The sequence below is a fragment of the Aulostomus chinensis genome, chromosome 4 (assembly GCF_037954235.1).
Source record: "Aulostomus chinensis isolate RoL2024-O1b breed Wild chromosome 4, RoL_Achi_v1.0, whole genome shotgun sequence".
Taxonomy (NCBI): Eukaryota; Metazoa; Chordata; class Actinopteri; order Syngnathiformes; family Aulostomidae; genus Aulostomus; species Aulostomus chinensis.
Window position 1 is genome coordinate 9,426,239 of NC_141323.1, and position 20,538 is coordinate 9,446,776.

General features: G+C 46.4%; 1 protein-coding gene and 1 long non-coding RNA gene across 3 annotated transcripts; one reads left to right on the top strand and one right to left on the bottom strand.

Moving 5' to 3' along the window:
* Positions 1-3,883: 3,883 nt before the first annotated feature.
* Positions 3,884-8,816, bottom strand: LOC147262602 (uncharacterized). Of its 2 annotated transcripts, XR_015112425.1 has the most exons (4): positions 8,644-8,816; positions 6,880-6,947; positions 5,844-6,231; positions 3,884-5,203 (listed from the first exon to the last, which is right to left on the bottom strand). It is a non-coding gene; the product is annotated as an uncharacterized LOC147262602 (long non-coding RNA). The 2 variants fall into 2 exon arrangements; XR_015112424.1 differs by having other exon boundaries at positions 5,844-6,947.
* A 223-nt stretch (positions 8,817-9,039) lies between these two features.
* On the top strand, positions 9,040-19,582 carry LOC147262603 (tetraspanin-8-like). The gene is made up of 9 exons (XM_086201623.1): positions 9,040-9,193; positions 10,638-10,694; positions 14,670-14,789; positions 15,717-15,791; positions 16,182-16,277; positions 16,966-17,106; positions 17,354-17,386; positions 17,466-17,549; positions 18,002-19,582. The coding sequence occupies exons 1-9, from the start codon at positions 9,134-9,136 to the stop codon at positions 18,092-18,094; spliced, it is 759 nt and encodes a 252-aa protein (XP_086057749.1). The 5' UTR covers positions 9,040-9,133; the 3' UTR covers positions 18,095-19,582.
* The last annotated feature ends 956 nt before the right edge of the window (positions 19,583-20,538 follow it).

Here is a 20,538-nt window from a genome sequence, read left to right on the forward strand (position 1 = left end):
CCATTCATCCATCCATCCATCATCCCTCCATCCGTCATCCATCCATCCATCATCCATCCATCATCCATCCATCCATCATCTATCCATCATCCATTCATCCATCCATCCATCATCCCTCCATCCGTCATCCATTCATCCATCATCCATCCATCCATCCATCATCCATCCATCATCCATCAATCCATCATCCCTCCATCCATCATCCATTCATCCATCATCCATCCATCCATCATCCCTCCATCCATCATCCATCCATCCATCCATCATCCATTCATCCATCCATCCATCATCCATCCATCATCCCTCCATCCATCATCCATCCATCCATCATTCATCCATCCATCCATCATCCATCCATCCATCCATCATCCATCCATCCATCATCCATCCATCCATCAGCCATCCATCCATCCATCATTCATCCATCATCCATCCATCCATCATCCATCCATCCATCCATCATCCATCCATCATCCATCCATCCATCATCCATCCATCCATCCATCATCCATCCATCCATCATCCATCCATCCATCCCTCCATCATCCATCCATCCATCAGCCATCCATCCATCCATCATCCATCCATCCATCATTCATCCATCCATCCATCATCCATCCATCCATCCATCAGCCATCCATCCATCCATCCATCATCCATCCATCCTCCATTCATCCATCCATCCATCAGCCATCCATCCATCCATCATCCATCCATCCATCCATCCATCCTCCATCCATCCATCCATCCATCAGCCATCCATCCATCCATCATTCATCCATCCATCATTCATCCATCCATCCATCATCCATCCATCCATCCATCATTCATCCATCCATCCATCCCTTCATCCATCATCCATCCCTCCATCCATCCCTCCATCCCTCCATCCCTCCATCTCCTGTTCAGGGTGGTGGGGGTGGAGCCTATCCCAGCAGCCTTCCCCCTGGACAGGTCACCAGTCCATGGCAGGGCCAACACATAGAGACAGACAACCATTGGCTCTCCCAGCCACGCCTACGGTCAATTTAGAGTCTGGATTAACCTGGTCCCTCTTGATGTCTTTGGACTGTGGAGGAAGCTGGAGTACCAGAGAGAACCCAGCAGGAACAGGGAGAACATGGAGACTCACCCAGAAAGACCCCGTGCTGCAGCCGGGGCTCCACCCACAACCTTCTTGATGGGGGCCACCGTGAGGACCACTGCTCCTCTATTAACTACATATAATAACTAAATATACCTTATATAATAACTGAGCCCCCTTTTTCTCTCCCCTCCTTTTGTTCTTGTCCTTCCCTTTTTTCTTTACCTCCTTTTTGTTTCCATCACAAAGGAAATGTCCAGGTGAGCGTTGAAGTCCCCCAGTAGGACAATGGAGTCCCCAGTCGGGGCGACCATCCAGCACCCTTCCCAGGGACTCCAGAAAGGGTGGGTATTCTGAACTGCTGTTCGGAGCATAAACACTGACAACAGTCAACCCCTCTCAAGGACTTGGGTTCTGGACCCGCAGCTATGTGTTGAGGTGAAGCCGACTCTATCTAGCCGGTAACACTCTACCTCTTCCACCAGCTCTGGCTCCTTCCCAAAAGGATTCCCATGTCCCAAAAGCCAGCTTCCATGTCTGGGGATCAGACAGCCAAGGCCCCCGCCCTGGTCTGCTGCCCAAACCACACTGCACCAGACCCATCCGGTTCCTCTTGCAAGTGGTGGGTCCATGGGGGACAAGTCCATGTAACTTTTTCAAGCTGGGGCCCGGCTGGACCCCATGGGCTAAGGCCCGACCACTAGGCGCTCACCAACGGCCACTTCCCCAGCCTGGCTCCAGGGCGGGGCCCCAGTACCCCTCCGGGCTGGGTACACTGACTCCTAGTTCTTGTATCCATGAAGGGTCTGTTGAACCCTTCTTTGTCTGGCCCTTCTCCTAGGACCAGTCTGCCTTGGGTGACCCAACCAGGGGCAAAATCCCCCAACAGCATAGCTCCTAGGGTCATTAGGGCACACAAACTCCTTCACCACGATAAGGTGACAGTTCCAGGTGGTGGAGGGGGTTGAGTTTGGTGGCAGGAGGATGTCGTCTCTGCTTTTTGTGGATGATGTGGTCCTCTTAGCTCCATCAAACCACGACCTCCAGCTCCTGCTGGGACAGTTCGCAGCCGAATGTGAAGCAGCAGGAATGAGAATCAGCACTGAGGCAGTTCTGGTCTCCAGGAGCAGGCTAGCTGGTGAGCTAATTGTGGTTCATGTTCCTGAAAGCAGGTGGAGGACAACAAAAGCACCCTTCCCTTCTACCACTGTCGACCGGCCCATCCGTCTTTTGTTCTCCTCTGGGTTCTGTTGACGGCTGGGTCAGGGTATACAGATTATTCCATATGCTACGTGTTCCTGAAACCACGTTGCTTATGTTGGGACTTCCTCTAACAACGGCCTGCTGGTCCTGAAAACGAGCTGGCAGCTCCGTGATGAGAGTAGCACGAAATAAAGACTTCATGATGTTAAAGGTAGGAGAATACGACAGTATTAATATTTAGAGTGCTGAGGGGAAATGGAAAGACTTCCTGGGTGGAACCGTTCCCGCTCTGACACTTGCTGATATTTGGTGTTTCATCGGAGCGTCTATTTACATCTGAACTATGATAAGAATGTTCGGATGATTGTATGCAGCTGTATAGCAAGTGGCTGTAGGCTGCGGCCGCACTTCTGGTTCTATTTATAGTTCTAACAATGGAAAATCTGCTCTGCGGCCTCTTTATCAGCGCTCCGGTCCTCCAGCCGAGGCCGAGGTCAGACGCCTCCTTCTGTCTGTCACCAGATCAGCCGAACGCGTTCCCAAACCCTTCTTATCCACCCTGAGACAGAAGACGTTGCAGGAGAGGACACGCACTCACGCTGTTATTACTTCGCCCCCAGCATTTTACTTTAAAAGGTCTTTTCCCCTTCTACTTCACTTCATAGTGACTCCAGAATGCAGGAAGATCCAGCCACGTTGTCACGGTTTGCTGTCACTGGTTTCTCTGTTTACCCTTGAATGCATCATCCGTCACCCTCTCCCAGCCAATCAGCCAATCTTCACCACAATCAGCGTCTACCGCTCCCACCTGCTCAGATTCAGATTCAGGTTCAGATTCAGGTTCAGATTCAGGTTCAGATTCAGGTTCAGATTCAGGTTCAGATTACTTTATTTATCCTCGAGGGGCAATTAAAGTACGGTACAACTGAGCAGCATGACATTAAAAAACAATAGAAAAAAAAGGGACATGACAGTGGGAATAAATAAGAGAATAAAAATAAGATTAAAGATAAAATACAATAAATATGCTACATACAGCACGCCAGTTGGAGAGCCCTCGTCGGTTCCTCTGCTTCGAGACTCTCCGGCACGTTTCTGCCTCCTGGTAACGTTGATGCTGATTTTTCCTTTGGTTTATTTTTTCGAGCTTTCCTTAACCAGCCTCTGGTGTGTTGCTCTTGGGTCCGTGTCCCTCTGCGTGTCACACATTTGATTAGCCAGAAGCTAATGGAGACTGAATGCTAACAGCAGCTAAACTGTCCAAAAACATCAGTTTCCAAACTCTCCAAGGTAATCCAGGTCTTTGTATCCCTGACTGATGGTCACTAACCCATAAACACTGTGATCGGACCAAAACAAACGATTGTGGACGAGTCACGTGACTGTTTGGCCTGGTCGCACGTGTCCATGGTAGCACAGACCCAGAAGTTTCTCCTGCAGCTGCTTTGTTTTTAGCTCAAACCAGAGTGAGAAGAAGATGAGGAGGATGTGGATTGTACCAGATTATGACCTCATAAACAGACGTTTGCGGACAGAAGCGACACGGCGGGAGACCTCATTCCCCAGCACTGTTGTGAGTTCGTTTTTGTCATTTTTTTCACTTCAGTTACGACACAAAGACACAACTCTGGTTAGCAAATTTGCCTGAGAAAACCAGACAAATCTCCCTTTATTAGATGTATAAAGGAACACAGTGTCCCGCTGCCACTGCCAGCAGGTCACCAGAGACTTTCACTGGCACGCGAGAACAAAAAAATGCATAGTTACACAACTGAGTAATGTATTCAGACGCCATGACAGTGGAGGTCAAACCTTGACAGGCTGCTCTGCTTCATCTGCATCCCGTCATGTACAGAACAGCTGCTGAGCTCAATCTCGCAGCTTTGTAGTCGACTCAGATCACATTCCCACCGCTAACAAAGCCCCCAGACTCCACTTCTGTCAGGATCCCACTCAAAGATCTGGGAGGGAACATGGTTCACTTGATATGGGCAGCAGAGCGGCGTGCTAACGCCGTGCTGCTGGCGTGCTCTCCTCTTTAGCCTCAGAGAGGATGCTGCCGCTCATTCTTGACTTTGCAGACAAATTGGATAAAGATGCTTCCAGGGTTTAAACCCGTCAACTCCCGGGTTCTGTCTCATGTTTGCTAACGGTGAATTCATTCTTACACCGGTGGTTTAAAGTCCCGCATCTCCATGGAAACGGCACAGCGCAACAGCAAACTGTGGGGACCAGTTACATGTTGAGACCTCGAAACAACTGAGGGAACTGCAAGATCGAGGGAGGGAGTTGTTTGATAATTAAACGGGGGGGGGGGGGCAAGAATGATTCAAACATCAAATTGCAATGCAAGGGGGGGGGGATTAAAAACTCAGGTTGGACTGCGTGTGTGTGTGTGTAGCCCAGCCCCCCATCCTGGTTTGACTTGCTCTGCCGTGCAGCAGTGAGACCACAACACAGTTTCCCCTTGTAAACGCTTTAACAACGAGATGTGCGCATTCCTGAGGCTTCCTCTCTTTCACACCCGGCAGAGGGGAGGCTCCGGCCGCCTGGCGCCCTATGACACTCGTACGTGGTCAAGTCTGCCCAGTTCTGCTGGGGTGTTTAAGCACCGTCATAAATCAGAGTTGAGCTTCACTGAAGCTGCAGGTTGCCATGACAACGGGATAGATGCTTCAGGCTTGGCAGTTAAAGACATGGCCCTGCTGGAGAAGAGATGGCGGTCTGTCTTAACTCAATACGTGGTCATAATGAACGACTGCTGGACGCCAGAGGAGACGTGCTCCTGTTGAGTTGCTGTGCCGCTGAGACACACACCAAGCAGCTGTGATGGGGGGGGGTCTTCACATCAGGAAGTCCGGGGCCTCCTGTGCAGGGATGGGACGCTCCCGGTTGGCGAGGACTCTCCCCAGAGACCTGGAACGATGCAAGCCACATTTAGCACTGAGCTAAACCACCACTTAAACTGTTTGTTTCTGGTGTCATGGGAGGGGGGGGGGGAGCAGTCTGAGACCTTAGGAAGACCCTCTCTGTGCCCCCCCCCCTCTGTGCCCCACCCCCCCACCATAAACACTAAGGACATAGTGAAGGTCAGTAGCAGTAGGTCCTTGGGGGGCACTTGATGGACAATGTGACCTTGACCAATAAAAACATGGCCATTGTAAAGGAGCCCCGCCCCACCGCCAACTCCAGTCCAGTGCTGTATCAGCAAAGACCCGTGAGAGACCACCACTCCCAGGAGGGACAGACGCACTGGGACCAGCACTGCCTGGTTGCTATGGTGATAGAGGACCTTACTGGTCTGCAACCCAGTCCATGCCATCACTTAAAAAAAAAAAAAAGGCTGCATTCAAGGGTTGATTTAAAAAAAGCAGACATCTGAGCGTCGCCTACTGATATTCATACCAACAGATGTGTGCGGGTGTGTGTGCAGAAGCCTGCTCAGCTTCCATGTGTTGAAAAGCAACCCCAACCCAGCGTGTGCTGGGAGCACTGGTGTGATGGTGAACTCTCCGCCATGACGCCTGCAAACGGAAAGAAACTCCAGGTTTCTGACCTGTGGATCCAGTTGATTGTGCAGGTTTGGCTCCTTCCTCCTCACCAACATCTGCTTCTGCTCAGCCGCCCTCGGCGCCGTTCTCCCTCCTCCTTCTCATTTTCTATCTCTGACACCGGTGTTGCATTCAAGTGTTTGCAGGATATCTCATTTGTCTGATGGGTTTCAGTCCCGACAGCCATTTTGTCGGACAAGCTGCATGTCTTTTTTTTGACGTCCATGTTTTTCTTTTCTGAACAGGAAGGATGGAGCCATTATGTGAAACACACACACACACACACACACACACACACACACACACACTCACACATACACACACACTTACACACACAAAAGGGGGTGGTCTCCTCCATTACAGTCATGGTACAGGCTTCATAGATCCAGAGCACTTAGAAAGGAACACACAGCGGCAACAACAGGAATTCAGTGCAGTACTTTTGTATTATTATCATTAGTAGTAGTAGTAGTAGTATTGTTGAAGTTATGAAAAATAAACCTCTAATTCTCTTTCTTCCTGTGGTTTTGTTTCCCAGTGTGTTCCTGCTGCGGAGGTCGGGATCGGTGGTGAGGAGCGAAAATAAGAAACGCAACGCAGCCACAAGGCTGCATGACTGCTAATAAGTACCAACGGCGTTCTCAGTACCAACAACGTTCTCAGTACCAACGGCGTTCTCAGTACCAACGGCGTTCTCAGTACCAACAACGTTCTCAGTACCAACAACGTTCTCAGTACCAACAACGTTCTCAGTACCAACGGCGTTCTCAGTACCAACGGCGTACTCACAGTACCAAAGGCGTTCTCAGTACCAACGGCGTACTCACAGTACCAACGGCGTACTCACAGTACCAACGGCGTACTCACAGTACCAAAGGCGTTCTCAGTACCAACGGCGTACTCACAGTACCAACGGCGTTCTCAGTACCAACGGCGTACTCACAGTACCAAAGGCGTTCTCAGTACCAACGGCGTACTCACAGTACCAACGGCGTACTCACAGTACCAACGGCGTACTCACAGTACCAACGGCGTACTCACAGTACGGCTGAGTGGTTGAGAACTCCTGCGTTGTCTGCCAGGTTGCTTCTGTGCCTCTCGCTGTTGTCCTGCAGGAAAGGAAGTCACAATAATTCTGAGGTCATCCTCTGTCATGGCAGCGGCCGGCGCTCTCGTCCTCTTGCGAACCTCCCGTCTTCATGTCCCAGTGATTCCATCTGATTTTTGTCGTCTTGTAAGACACTGAGTTGTTGGGTTGGTTCAGCTGATGGCGCGCTGAGGATCTGGCGCTGGTCAAGACCCAAAGTCAGCTGGGATCTAAATTTGGCGATGCTGTTAAACTGAGTGTGGCCGCCGCTCGGGGGCGTGAGGCGACGCTGGAGACACAGAAGTGAAGGCGCCAGCTTTCATCCAGATAAACACAACCTGAGGCGTTTCCAAGTTTGACACTCCAGAAATGAACTCTGCTTAATCAGGTCAGTATACTGATCAGGACTGGGTCCAGGGCCGAGGGGCCCAGGACCAGGGCCGAGGGGCCAGGGATCAGGGCCAGGAGCCAGGGACCAGGGCCGAGGGGCCAGGGACCAGGGCCGAGGGGCCAGGGACCAGGGCCGAGGGGCCAGGGACCAAGGACCAGGGCCGAGGTGCCAGGGACCAGTGAGCCGCCCCTGAAGGAGGCTTTAGGAGGAAATAACCAACATGACGCAGTGACTCAAAGGAACTGTGGTTTATTAAAGAAAAGGAGACTCTCCAGTCAACCTGAAGGCCTCATAACAGCTTCAGAATCTCTACAAAACCAGGAGAGCTGGAGTTGGTCAGGAAGCAGGGCAAGAACCAGACTGGTGCATGGTGGAGGTTCAGTTCTACATAAGATCCACCAGTAAACACCGGACCGGTGGATGGTGGAGGTTCAGTTCTACATCAGATCCACCAGTAAACACCGGACCGGTGGATGGTGGAGGTTCAGGTCTACATCAGATCCACCAGTAAACACCGGACCGGTGGATGGTGGAGGTTCAGTTCTACATCAGATCCACCAGTAAACACCAGACCGGTGGATGGTGGAGGTTCAGGTCTACATCAGATCCACCAGTAAACACCGGACCGGTGGATGGTGGAGGTTCAGTTCTACATCAGATCCACCAGTAAACACCAGACTGGTGGATGGTGGAGGTTCAGTTCTACATCAGATCCACCAGTAAACACCAGACTGGTGGATGTTGGAGGTTCAGTTCTACATCAGATCCACCAGTAAACACCAGACCGGTGGATGGTGGAGGTTCAGGTCTACATCAGATCCACCAGTAAACACCGGACCGGTGGATGGTGGAGGTTCAGGTCTACATCAGATCCACCAGTAAACAACAGACCGATGGATGGTGGAGGTTCAGTTCTACATCAGATCCACCAGTAAACACCGGACCGGTGGATGGTGGAGGTTCAGTTCTACATCAGATCCACCAGTAAACACCAGACTGGTGGATGGTGGAGGTTCAGTTCTACATCAGATCCACCAGTAAACACCAGACTGGTGGATGGTGGAGGTTCAGTTCTACATCAGATCCACCAGTAAACACCAGACCGGTGGATGGTGGAGGTTCAGGTCTACATCAGATCCACCAGTAAACACCGGACCGGTGGATGGTGGAGGTTCAGGTCTACATCAGATCCACCAGTAAACACCGGACCGGTGGATGGTGGAGGTTCAGTTCTACATCAGATCCACCAGTAAACACCGGACCGGTGGATGGTGGAGTCTTAAAGAACTGGGTTTCCAACTGGAGACTGTTGGCTAGCAGCACTCACCTTCACCAACTCTCCAGGTCGTCTCACTGTAATCCAGGTCTCCCTGATCCAGTTGATCCGTGATCCACTAACGGTGAATTCAGAGTGTGGTCCATTTAGCATCCGTTAGCTCAGAGCTGAATATACCAGGCTGGGAAATTTAAAAAGAAGTTCTACGTCTTTTCAAAAGTCACATCATGTAAAAGTACAATCAGTAGAAACTTGTTTGAGCAGATTTTCATCCTCAAAGTTTGTCGTGGGACAAAACTTAGAACGAACGACAAACTCCACCAAAACCTCCCGAAAGCCGAAGAGACCGGAGCGGCGCGTCAGGTGGGAGCCACGTGACGGGCCGCGGGCTCTGGCTGCAGATCAGATCTGTGTGTTCCACTTCTGCGTTCACCTTAACTCACGTTGACTCCGCCAGCGGTTCATTCCAGCCCCACGCTGCTGCACGTCACACACACGGTGAGAGACCTCCGCTCCGCTCAGCCGCCGCCCGCCGCTCAACATGGGGAAAATTAACGGATGCCTCAAATGCCTCTTTATCTTCTTCAACGTGCTGTTTGCAGTGAGTACACGAACTTTGTGCACGTTCGTTTCTTTAAAAACTCTTTCAATTTTTTCCATTGATTTTTTACTTTATTGCGAAAGGTTAGAAATGCTTTTTTTGGTTTAAAAGATAGAAAAAAAGAAAAAGAATTGTTTCAAGTATTAATCCAATAAAAGTAATGACATGATGTAATTTTCTGAAAACTGAAAATTGATTGGAGTTTCAAAAAGAACCTGTTGTACACGTCAATGAAGTAAAAGTGAACGATTTTCAAATATTTTTCTGTTTCAAAAACCAAAGTGAACAACTTTGGTTTTCTTCGGTGAATCAAAGCACGAACCTGATTTCTCATTTGTCAATTAGTGCTTTAATGAATGATCAAGTCCAGATGTGGTCTCGGCTCCAGCGGTGAGTCAACATTTCCAGTAACGGACAGAAAAAAAACAAAAAACAAAAAAAATCTCTTCAGCGTAGATCAGCCCCCCCCCCCCCCCCCCAAGTTGGTCGCGGTTGTTTTTTCCACTCCTGATGAACTCAAGGAGGGGGGCGGGGCGAGTGCAGCATGTAGGATCTGCATTACATGAACTTTAACATTAGCTTCATTAACTTCAACATAGCCCAACTGGTAAAAGCGCGAGTGTTCCAGCGTGGGGGGGGGGGGGGGGGGGTCGTGATGAGGTGGGCCTGTTTTCTTATCAGAAACTCTTGGCTCTGCTTCGAGGCGATCGGGGGCTCCGCGGACACACCCACGTCCTCCATGTTGTCCCGCGGCCCTGCTGCTGCTGGGCTCTGTGGGCCAGCGGGTCCGGCTTTGATCAAATGTGATGAAATGAAAGTGAAGGAGAAGAACTGCGTGTTCACGCCCGCCGTCGAGCCCAAGTTGAGACGCTCGTGTGTCTGGATTTTCTGGTTTTTGAGCAGAAAACAGGCGTCAGAAGTCGGTGTCAGGATCTCTGTCTCCCTCTAGTGGCCGGCAGGTAGAATGCAGGCCCCTCTGCTGCCAGTGGCGGGCGAGGGAAGGAGGAAACGCTGCGGCGCGTGTCCAACCTCCGCTTCTTCAGTTTCTGGAGGTTTTGGGTCCTGCCAGGCCGGACCGAGCCCTCCATGAAAACTGGAGCAAACAAATGTCGTTCAGTAACCTCGTTTGTCCATGAATGAGGAATCTGAAGGATCGGGATTTTTTTCTTTTTTAGCCTCAAAGTTGGAAAACAGAAAAAAAAGTTATTAAATTTGGCTAAGTTTTATTTTTATTACCTTATTTTTATCCTATCTTGTAGTTCTATCCATCCATCTATCTATCTATCTATCCATCTATCTATCTGTCTGTCTGTCTGTCTGTCTGTCTGTCTGTCTGTCTATTATCTATCTGTCTATCTAGGAATTATTCTTGTGACTCATCACAGCCTCTGTACAGTGGGCTTTTATTTTGTAGGAGCACTAATCAACGATGATTCATTTTTAGATTGTTGGATGTCTGCTGATCTTCGGAGCGGTGAAGTCCAGCGCCTACAGCAGCCAGGTAAACAACAACAACAGAAACAACAACAATGACAACAACAACAGCAACAATAACAACAACATGTTCACAGTGTTGACTCGTACTATGTGTGTTTTTTAATCGTTTCACAAGTAAATACTATGAAATAACTAAATACTTTCACTTTGGGTTTCAGCTGTGTGTGTGTGTGTGTGTGTGTGTGTGTCTGGGTGTTTGTGTGTGTTTCTGTGTGTGTGTCTGGGTGTTTGTGTGTGTGCGTGTGTGTGCATGTGTGTGCATGTGTGTGTGTGTGTGTGTGTTCTTGTACTTGGTACATATTGAGGAGTAGAATACATATTTAACCCACAAAGTGAGGACATTTTAGCCGTTTGAAGGTCAAGACTTGGTTTTAGGGTCAAGGTTAGAATCAGGTTCTGGTTAGGTTCAGGGTCAAGGTCAGGGGTCAGGGAGTCAGTTGAGACGGTTAGGGGGAGGGGCTAGGGAATGTATTACGTCAGTGAAAGTCCTCACAAAGACATCAGCACAAGGATGTGTGTGTGTGTGTGTCCAAGGAAGTGCACGCAGGGAAGACAAAGTTCTGCAAAAGAGAATGAACGTCACCTCTCAGTCTACATGGGCAATAATTTAACTTCCATTTATTAGAATAGTTTAAGTTCTACTTTCAACTTTTCCCGTCACTGTTCAACTGTTTCAGAAAAAGAAATCTGACATTGCTGAAGACCTTCATAACTTCAAAATGAGTCAACTATGATTTTTTTTCATAGTTTTCCCATAAATCTCGACAACGTTGCTGATTGTAAAAGCTTCTGAGCTCTGATTTTTGTCTCTGGTGTTTTCCGTTTTTAAAAGCAGCAAATTAGCAAAAAAAATTACAAAGGAAAAAAAGGATGAATAAAGGAAAAACAAAAAAAATGTAACGTCAAAAAACTTCATTCTGATATTTTCTTTACATTTTCATGATCCTCCTCGTTGTTCATCATAGTTATTATGTATATTAATTCTTGTCATTATGACTGTTATAAATTATTGGCTTGGCTTCACTCACTATCGCTGCCTGTTTTTGTTTGTTTGTTTGTTCTTTTTTACAAAAGTTTATGAGCAGAATGAAAAAAACAAGATTATATTTAAACTGAATTATTCATTAACGTTGTCAGATCAGAGCTCCTGTATTAAAACGTGTTCTACCTGGGTTCCCAGGAACAGTGCTGATTAAAGGCTGTTTAGCCTAGCATCAGGGCTGCGGAGCATCGTGGTGCCTTTGCTTCTGCTGCTAGCAAGGAACATGCAGCTGTCAGACGGCCAAGCCAGAGCCGCGCTGACAGGAAGCGTGCTGGCAGAGCGCAGCGGCGGTTACTGTAATGAGCCTCTGCCAGTTACACAATGAAATCAGAGTCAGATGTGAACAATTTAGCAGGATCCAGTTGCAGTTGGAGGGGAACAGAAATCAAGCGTTCTTTCCATGTGAGTGGCTGCAGAGCGGAGCTGCAGTCTGGTTACACACGGAACCGTTCTGCCTCCCCGTCACATCAGAATTTACTCATAAACAAATAAAAGCCACTGAACGTTTCGGGAGGCGTGGACGAGTCGCCGTGCCAACCAGGATTTGTTTTCCTGTCTTTGTGAAAACCTTCGTCTGGTCTGAATTAGCAGTGTGCGACCAACGTTCTCACACCAGGGTTCTCACTGCAGAACTGTTCTGGAATGAGGGAACGCTGCACCACATGAATTCTTTCTGAGATGTTTTGTGGTGCGTGTATTTTGTTCTCTCGACTGAATTATTTCTGGCCCCCAGACAGAACGTTTCCCTGTAACTGAATTATTTCGAGGCCTTGATATAAAAGATGTCGTTTGCATGACCACAGCATTTGTCTCCCTCAGGCATCTCCAGGACTCCGTAGGCAGAGAACCTTGTTAGAATGCTGTCCAGCTTAATTTATCTCAGGTTCTGTCAAAGTTAAAGTTCAGGTTAGAATAAACGGATCAGAACCCAATGATTGGTGGTCGTTTACCTTTGCAACCCCCTGAAACATTTTTCTGACCTGCGTCTCTATGGAAACAGCACAGGCGGAGCTAGACCACAGCTATGATGTCATGAATATACACAGTCACATGTTTATCACTTCAGTAAAGATATACATTGAAGTTCAAGCAATGCTGACATCAAACGGCTACAAACTCTCTGATCGAAGGCTTGGTGGATTCCATTACAGTACTGATACTGTAACTGATAACGTTATTATTACTGTTACTATTACTGATACTGTTACTGATACGTTACTATTACTGTTACTATTACTGATACTGTTACTGATACGTTACTATTACTGTTACTATTACTGATACTGTTACTGTAACTGATACCGTTATTGTTACTGTTACTGATACTGTAACTGATACCGTTATTATTACTGTTACTGATACCGTTACTATTACGTTACTATTACTGATACTGTTACTGTAACTGATACCGTTACTATTACTGTTACTGTTACTGATACTGTAACTGATACTGTTATTATTACTGTTACTGATACTGTAACTGATACGTTACTCTTACTGTTACTATTACTGATACTGTAACTGATATGTTACTATTATTTTTACTGATACTGTAACTGATACATTATTATTACTGTTACTGATACTGTAACTGATACGTTACTATTACTGTTACTATTACTGATACTGTAACTGATACTGTTACTATTACTGTAACTGATACCGTTACTATTACTATTACTGTAACTGATACCGTTACTATTACTGTTACTGTAACTGATACTGTTACTGATACTGTAACTGATACGTTACTATTACTGTTACTGATACGTCACTGTTACTATAACTGATACGTTACTATTATTTTTACTGATACTGTAACTGATACATTATTATTACTGTTACTGATACTGTAACTGATACGTTACTATTACTGTTACTATTACTGATACTGTAACTGATACTGTTACTATTACTGTAACTGATACTGATACTGTTACTATTACTGTAACTGATACTGATACTGTTACTATTACTGTAACTGATACTGTTACTATTACTGTAACTGATACCGTTACTATTACTATTACTGTAACTGATACCGTTACTATTACTGTTACTGTAACTGATACTGTTACTGTTACTGATACTGTAACTGATATGTTACTATTACTGTTACTGATACGTCACTGTTACTATAACTGATACGTTACTATTACTGTTACTATTACTGCTACTGATACCGTTACTATTACTGTTACTGATACTGTTACTGATACTTTTACTGTTACTGATACTATTACTGATACTATTACTGTTACTGATACTGTTCCTGCTACTGATGACCTGGAGAGTTTAGAGGAAAGCGACAGTTTAGCTGTAGTTAGCTGTCTGTCTCAATTAGCTTCAAGCTACTTAGATGTGGCTGGCTCTTCCTGCACCACTATAAAGTACCCAGTAAAACTGCAGTTCTGTAAAGATGAACAGGCAGAGGAGATGGGCTGTAGCGCCTCCTCACCGGCTCGTGGCATGTTGACTGAGCTCCTCTGCACAGTTTCAGGTTCTTTCTGCTCGTAGTCATGATTGTTCTGTTTCCATGGAGGTGAGAGTCTTTATACTGCAGTGAAAAACGAGCCCTCAGTGAGTAGAAATGTGCCAGAAAAGCCCAGAAACTACTTGGGGTTCAGAGGGTTTAGAAGGAACTGATTTCACGCAGCACAGGATTATGGATTTTGCCTTTCGTGCTCCAAAGTTAAATTTTACTGATGTAGCACTGGAGAAGAGCAGCACCCAGGAAAGTTGTCCAGCCATCTATTAAAAGTGGACTGGATATCTTTGAAAACTTTAAATTGCTTCTATTACGATGGCAACAGGATGTATGATCTCTCCGCTGGTGAAGTCACACATCTTTGTTTCCTCTGGACTTTGCTAACAGTGAGAAATGTCACGTAATGTTCCCAATGAATCAGAGTTTGTGTGTCTGTTGTGTGGCTGCAGATGACAGCAGTCGGGGGTCCCGGGGTCGGCTGGGGTTGGGTTTTTGCCATCGGGGTCCTCAGCATCTCCTGCCTGGGAATCTATGCTGGATGCTCCGAGAAAGAGATCGTCCTGAAAGTGGTACGTACACGTCTGCTAACATGTGACGTTCTTAGGTCACGTTAGCAGCCCATTAACGCACGTTGTCAACCTGCACAGCACCAGAGTTGTCGTCCTTGTCGATGTCTAATTTGTCACCATGATGCGAGCCTGTCACGGTGACCTTTGACCTCCAAAATAGTTTCCCTCCATCCAGGGTCCCAGCGGACATTTGTAGAGAAATTCCCTCCAGGCGCTCCAGAGAAATCTTGTTTAAAAAAAAAAAAAAGGGACGTAAAATCGACAACACGAAAAAATTAACATCTCGGCTCTCACCAGCGCTGAAGACATAAATAAGTACATGAATGATAAAATATGAGATTAAAAATATTCCAATAGCCTACTCCCACATACTTATCTTATAATGCTAATGCTATACAACCATAACAACGACCTGTAGCGTTTAGCCATTTAATGGAGTACGACACAGCAGCTGTTACTGCAAAGAATATCATCGTAATGTGGCTAACGCTAAGAAACGCTAATAAAGCTAGCATGGCTCATATCATTTTTGTTCCATTGGCCTATTTTTATTGGCAGACTAGAACTGCATCCTTGCTAGTTACAGACACGCTTTTCACCGTACGCTCAGGCGCCCTCTGGTGGCTGTGGAGAGGGATGACAGATGTCCAGTGGCAAGTTAAGACGGTTCCCTCACCTTTACCAAGTAGTTTTTGTTGGAGTAAAAACAGCATTGTTTACATTGACAGCAACATTCTGACAAGTCATCAATGGAACGTTGCTCTGTGGCATGTAAACAGGAATGTAAATGGAATACTCTTGTACTGGTTTATCAGTCATAGTACTGGATGATGGGAGGGGGGCGTTTCACGGTTGTGGACCAACACCTGAATGGGCAGGCAAACGGGTGAGTAAAAACAATGACCTGGCCTGTTGTTTCTCGCCCAGTTTGCCGGTTTCATGGGAGTCGGGATGATCATCATGTTGATCTTTGGCATCATTATTGTTGTCACCAGGAACAAGGTAATTTCACTTTTTAAATCTATTTATCTTGATGCTGATAATCTGTATATCTTTATTAAAGTGATGTTATTACTCTCGCAAAGTTTCCAAAACGTTCTAATTTTTCTTCTGTCTGTCTTGAGTTTCTATACGTATCAGTAACGTTCCTGATATATGAACGGCTCATGTCCTACACACAAAAACAGGGACATCAATTTGCTTAGAAGTTGGTTAACTAGAACTTATGTGTATGCATACGATTCTGTAAATAGAGTGGGCGGGGCTTAAACCAGATGTGGATGGAGCTCAACTAATATATTAAGTGTGACTGGCCTCCTCTAGGTTTCCTTGCTTCATTCCATGTTGTTTTTCTCTCTGTCCATCTTGACGCTGCTGTCTTGGTCCTCGTAGGTCAAAGAGAACTTCACCAGCTCCTCCTCTGAACTGGCCAAGCCTTTACTGGCAGACGATGGGTTCCGAGCCCTGGTGGAGGGGATGCAGCAGGGGGTAAGGATCTCTTGAGTGCACTCCGTCTCTGCATCACAGGCCCAGAGCTTAGGTGTGACAAGCCTGACAGAAATTAGCCTGCTGGCTATACTGAGGCAGCTAAGCTAATAAAAACAGCCACCTGATTGACAGACATACGCGAGCACTGACCAGCAGAACAGACACATCAGATGTAAAGAGACAATAACAAAGGGGACATGAGGGACTTTTTGCTCCTCTCCAAGTCAAAAGTGAACAAAACTGTTCTACGGCAGCTCTGAGGGCACACTCAGGGCTAGGTGGCAATGACTGTCAGACCAATTATTATTACCCCCTTCCATCACTTCTTTGTTACACCAGAATGCAGACAGAGCCAGCCATGTATATTTAGGGTTAGCTAACAACAGCTAAACTCTCCAACAACGTCTCAAGGTCATCGTCCGGTATAATCCAGCTGTCTTTACCCAGCTGTATGCTCGTTAATCCACAATCATCTTGATTGAAGATGTCAGACAAACTAACCTGTTAACTCCTGGTGCTAGGATGAATTAACTTTATTGGGGGAAACCTGGGTTGCTAACCACTGAGTTGCCAGGTTTTGGTCAAGCCAGCTAACTGAAAGGTATCTGGATGTGTTGGACAACATGCTGCAGTAACGCAGGCTCCTGCTCCTCCTTTCCAGCTGTTTTAACGCTCCATCTTGTTTCAGGTTCAGTGCTGTGGAATTGCGAATGCTGAAGACTGGGGCACCAACATCCCTGAAAGCTGCGAGTGTTCTGGAAATGGAGGCTTCGGATCATTCGGAACATTCGGGGATGTCTTAGGATCTGGATGTAAAGCCAGACCTCAGGTTGGTGTCAATGTCCCAAACATTTGTTTAAGAAAAAAGCCAAATTAGATTTCAGGAAAAAGACTTTCCTTTAGCTTCAACAACCCTTTATTTCCCTCACTTCTGCTCTGCGCCATATCAACAACTACTTTCTAAATGTACTTTTTTATATTTTGTGTGTGTATGTGTGTCTGGATTCCCAGTATTCAGTATACTTTAATTTCTTATATTTGATATTTATTAACCATTTGACCATATTTTCTTGCAGGGAACCACAGGCCCAGATCAAATCTTCAAACAGGTAACAAACCAAACCAGTAACAGAACAACGGTCCAGCTCACTGACCCATGTGAACCATGTCCCTGTCACCTCCCCGCAGACCTGTGGTGAATTCATCTTTGCGTGGTTCGACCTCATCTTCCAGATCGCGATGGGCATGTTCTTTGGTTTCGCAGTCACTGCGGTAAGTTTGCCGGCTCTGTTCTCGTTTGTCGTGGTGTTAATGTTCATGATGTGTGGTATTTTCAGCAACCTCAGGGTCAGTTTAACCATATGAAGCTTAAAAAATACTTATTAATGTGTTTAGTTCTGTTAAGGGTCGCGGGGGGTGGAGCCTATCTTAGCGGCTTTCGGGCAAGAGGCGGGGTTCACCCTGGACAGGTCGAAATTATACACAGTAGAAGTCATATTCTGATCATTTGAACAGATTCCAAATTGCAGCTGTAGCAAAGACGGCTGTTAAATCAGACAGCAAGAATTCTCTCAGTTTTTGGGACATCGATATGCAGACGATCAACCGATGTAAATCATAAAAACAGCTTTGGGTCTCCTGCGGGTAAATTCACGGTGGAGGAGGGGATTGATTATAATTTGGATAAAGTTCATGCTTGCCTGTCTTCCTGTTTGTCTGTTCAGCTGCTGGGTCTCCTGGTCTCCCTCCTGATGATCCATCAAGTCCGACGTCATGACGGTTCTGGAGGGGCGTCTATTGCCATGAAGGGTTATTAATAAAAAAACCTCCCACTTTAACCTCTGCACTGCAAACATGACCTCTTTTCTTTACTCTGACACTCCTGCCTTTTATGAAGCTATGAGGACGGCAGGAGTCAGGTGGCATGTAACAGGAAGGTTTTCCTTCGGAGAAAACACGCTGCCCTGCAGCCTTTTTTCTTCCAGCTTTCTATTGTAGAATATATTGCTTGAATAGCAAATTTATTTTTTGTGAATCATTATCTTTTGTGTTATTTGTTGGCATGCAGTACTATAATAGTCTATCATAGTCAAGACATACTCTAGAGGTTATCTGCAAACTTTTCCGCACCTAACTTCATTAACCAGAGGAGGTCATAAAATTAAAGAGAACAGCAGTGATTCTTTCAAAGCAACAGTTTGGAAAATACACCCCAACCAGACCCGGTTCATCTGCTCGTCTTCGTGAAATTGCACTGCAAAATGTTGCTATGTATTATTTGCCTAATGACTAGTCAGAGTGATGTAAAACTCAGTGACCTCAAAACGGTAATCCTCGAGGTCACTGAGAAGCCAAATTGTGAACAGCTACACTCGCTTTTAGCTGCATTGTATCGATCCTTTGTATTTAGCATGAGCTGCTCCAATGTGCTAAAGAGACTTGGTGTGCAAACATGGTTTTGGTGGCAGCAACTCTCTGGAGATAAATAAAAGATGGCGGACTGAACACCAGGGTACCAAAGCTGAATGTGTTCTTCCTTTCAAGTTGGGGAAAATTCAGCCTCATTGCTTCCGCATCATCCTGCTAACAGGCAGAAAAAATTCCATCCAAAAGATGATCTTGTTGGAGGGAAGCTTGAGGTCTTTTTCCCCTGTAGACTCTAAAGATGACTAAGAACTCTACCTTGGACTCTTCAATAGCCTTGTTACTGTCAACAAAAAATGTCGTTTGATATATTTGTGACATCTTTTTAGTGAATGAGCTGAGGTTAGCTTCCAGCTGATGCCGCATATTACCATAAATGCTAACCAAAAGGCCTTCAAAACAATTTAGCCAAATATGTGATTACATCAGTCACCGAGTAAAGAATCGGTGCGGTTGCCTTACAATTCAAACGGACCAAAGACAGGAAGGAGCAGGAAACTGCCATGTGTGCTAAGACTGTCTTACTGTTCAACGTAACACTTGGAATTCAACCACGAGCTGCACTGAAAATCTACATCTGGACGTATTTCAGTACTGTTGAAACAGATCCCAGATCTGGGACGAGGTCAGTAGTCTAGATGTGTGTTTTGAAGGAATCAGGACCGTTTTATGACCTTCTCTGATGACACTCTTCAAAAGTGAAGAGCACTTAAGCTGCCGCGTATATGTGTGTTTGTGTGTTTGTACATGTACCAAGACAATGACATGTCTTTTCTTTATACCGAACATTGTGTATGTATATTTGGCACATTTCAATCATCCGTGTCGTAAGTCAGACTACTGGATCTCACTGCCATTTCCAGATCCCCCCCCCCCCTCCCATCACACTTCCACCAGTAACCAGAAAATAGAATGGAACTAAAATACTGTAACAGAAACTGTTTTATTGTGAAATTTTTTCTCAGAATTTCAGAATAAAGTTCAGTGACAAAAAAGTTCTAACTCCTGATTTCATCATTGATCAATATTCAGGGGCAAATACTTCTGGGGGACGTTAGTTTCACGCTCCCTTACAGAGGCGCTGAAACAGAACGGCCCTGGTTGGTTGGTCTTTATCTGGTGTCTGGAGCACAGCTGGAGCAGTCACACCTGGATTCTACCAGACCACCTGGACAGGTAGTGGACTTGTGTATTTGCACAGTTTAGTTGTTGCCAGTCTCCATTAGCTTCAAGCTACATACACGTGGCTGGCTCTTCCTGCGTTCTGGAGTCTCCAAGAAGTGATGGAGGGAAAAACATCTTGGTGAGCTGGAGGGTCAGTGAGGACGAGCGGAGGAGGACTTCAGCAGGGTCACGTTAAAATGTGAAGGCAGCGCCGGGGGCCAGCCTCTGTGCTTCAGAAACAGCCTCGTCTCCCTTTAATCAGTGTGTTGGCATCACAAAAGCTTCACCTGGTTCAGTTTTTAGAAAAGTACAGCATGTTCTGTCTTTCTGGGTACCAGGCTCCTACAGCCCAACCCATCTGGTCCCTCGTGACCTCATTTCAGAGCAGAAACTGGTGCGACCAACAGGCAAGAAAACATAGAGGCAGGACATTCGATGCTCCTTGCCAAAACATGTCGGCCTTGAAGCCTGACCTCTTTCCTTTACTCTGACACTCCTGCCTCTTATGAGGCAATGAGGACGGCAGGAGTCAGGTGTAGCAGGAAGGTTCAGCTCCTCCGACAGATTTGCTTCTCATAAAAGCTGTGTTGTTTACATCCTCCGTGCAGCCAGGCCTGCACTTCCTGAGCCTCTTGAAACACGGCCGCACCTCCCAAACACTTAAAAAACACGG